This window comes from Myotis brandtii, unplaced genomic scaffold (genome assembly GCF_000412655.1).
Source record: "Myotis brandtii unplaced genomic scaffold, ASM41265v1 scaffold3444, whole genome shotgun sequence".
In the NCBI taxonomy this organism is placed as follows: Eukaryota; Metazoa; Chordata; class Mammalia; order Chiroptera; family Vespertilionidae; genus Myotis; species Myotis brandtii.
The window spans coordinates 55,917-57,966 of record NW_005363262.1 but is presented as its reverse complement, the minus strand read 5'-3'; the positions used below and the strand labels follow the sequence as shown (position 1 = coordinate 57,966).

The 2,050-nt window shown below is 34.2% G+C and overlaps 1 protein-coding gene across 2 annotated transcripts in view; it reads left to right on the top strand.

The window, feature by feature from the left end:
• Positions 1-630: 630 nt before the first annotated feature.
• Positions 631-2,050, top strand: part of LOC102245837 (zinc finger X-chromosomal protein) — a 29,337-nt gene continuing 27,917 nt past the window's right edge. For both annotated transcript variants that reach the window (XM_014544010.1, XM_005871551.2), the window contains exon 1: positions 631-691. In XM_014544010.1, the coding sequence (XP_014399496.1) occupies positions 631-691 (61 nt within the window). The remainder of the gene's footprint in view (positions 692-2,050) is intronic.

Genomic DNA, 2,050 nt, shown 5'->3' with positions numbered 1-2,050 from the left:
AGTATACTTTGAGAATTATATCTACAATTTGAAGGTCAGTTAAGAGAGATAATTGTAAGCTATGCAGAAATCTAAAGAGTTATGAATTTTGAATTTTTACCACTTTGTAATTTATTGGTAGAAAGATTGCAAGATACATTAAATTTAAAAGTGTAATAAAATCTTGCTGAAGATTTCCCCATAATTTACTAAAGATGTTAAAGTTGAACCTGAAAGAGTCATTAAGCTGTTGACGGGAAGGAGGCAAGAGGAAGTGGGAGTTTTTTGGGGTGAAAGAAATGTTCTTTATATTAATCTGAAGGATGGTAATATAAACTTACATAAAGAAATTAAGCTCAATACTTCAGATTTGTGTACTTTATGTAAGTAATACTGTGACACAGTGATTTAAAATAAACAAAAAATCCTGTTGTCAACCTAGTTGATTTAACTGCCCTGTCTTATAATATCGCTGTCCATATGTTGGTGGAAAGTAGTATGTTCCCTTGATAGGTTTTGATGAATCAAGAAATTTGAGCATTTCAGAAATATAAATATCCCGATGACATTTTTGACATGTGACATAAAAAAGTTAATGTTTGGTATACTTTATTCTAGTTTAGGAGCTGAGACTAATGAGAATCAAAGACCATGGATGAAGATGAAATTGAATTGGAGCCACAAGAACCAAATTCATTTTTTGATGGAATAGGTATATCTATTTCTTGGATTGTTCTACTTTCCATCTGCCAAATAAGCAGTTGCTTGTCAAGTGCATGAATTATGAGATCTTATATTGACTCATACTTAAGTATCTTGTTATCTTGTTTAAAATCTTATAGCCAAAATAATCAGTAACACCATTAACATTAAAATCTTAAATTATCTTTAGTAATTCTCATCTTCTGCAGTTACAGCACTAAGTCCAGAGAATATTGGTAGATACGTTGAAAATGTTTCTTGTTTAAATCTGTTTGTATATGTTTTTCATTGTTACCAAAATACATAGCCATAGATTTAGTTAGCTATTACAACATAACACCAGTTTGTTACCTTATAGTTTTTGTAGATCTGAAGTCCAGATATAGTGTAATTCCACTGAATTCTCACAATGTGTACAGTTTTACAAAGGTAGAATCAAGGTGTTGATGGCTGCATTTCTTTCTAGAGCCTCTGAGGGAGATATTCAAACTTTTTTAAGATATTCAAACTTTTGACAGAATTTAGTTCTTTGTGATTTTAAGGTGAAGATTCTTATTTCCTTACTATTACACATCATTTTTTGCTTCTAGAGGCTGCCCTTATTTCCTTTTTTGGTTAGCATGTGGTCCTCTGTGACAAAAGTGAGTTTTGAGTTCCTCTCATCTTTTGAGTTTTTTTGGATATTCTCTTCCACCACATCTCCTTTACTCCAACTAGAAGCCCACCCAAGATAATCTACCTATCTTACATCCATAACCTTAATTTAATTACATCTGTAGGTTTTCTTTCTTTCTTCCTTTTTTTTTTTTTTCAAAATCCTTATCCAAGGATACCTTTCCATTGGTTTTTTACAGAGAGAGAATGGGGGCTCGGGGAAGAGAAACATTGATGTGAGAGAGAAATCTCATTCTGTTGCCTCCCATATGTGCCCTGACCGGGGATTGAACCCACAATCCAGGTATGTGCCCTGACTGGGAATCAAACTTGCTACCTTTTGTTATATGGGATGATGCTCCAAATGAGCACCTGGACAGAACTGTAGGGTTGTTGTTTTGGAGTGTGTGTGTGTGTTTATGTCAGGTAACATATTTATAAGGTCTAGGAATTAGGGTTTGGATATCTTTGATAGACCATTCTATCTACCATTATCTGTGCTTGGTGTTTAAGCATTTATGTCTTTCCCTGAGGTTCTCAGATTTAATATCCAGTATTTTTATCTGAAATTAAGCAGCTCAGAAATCCCAAATATATTCTAAATTTTTTGCTCTTAAATCTCTGGTTTCTAGTTTATTAAATACTAGAGGCCTGGTGCACAAAAATTTGTGCACTCGGGGGGCGGGGGGAGGGGGGTCCCCCAGCCCGGCCTGTG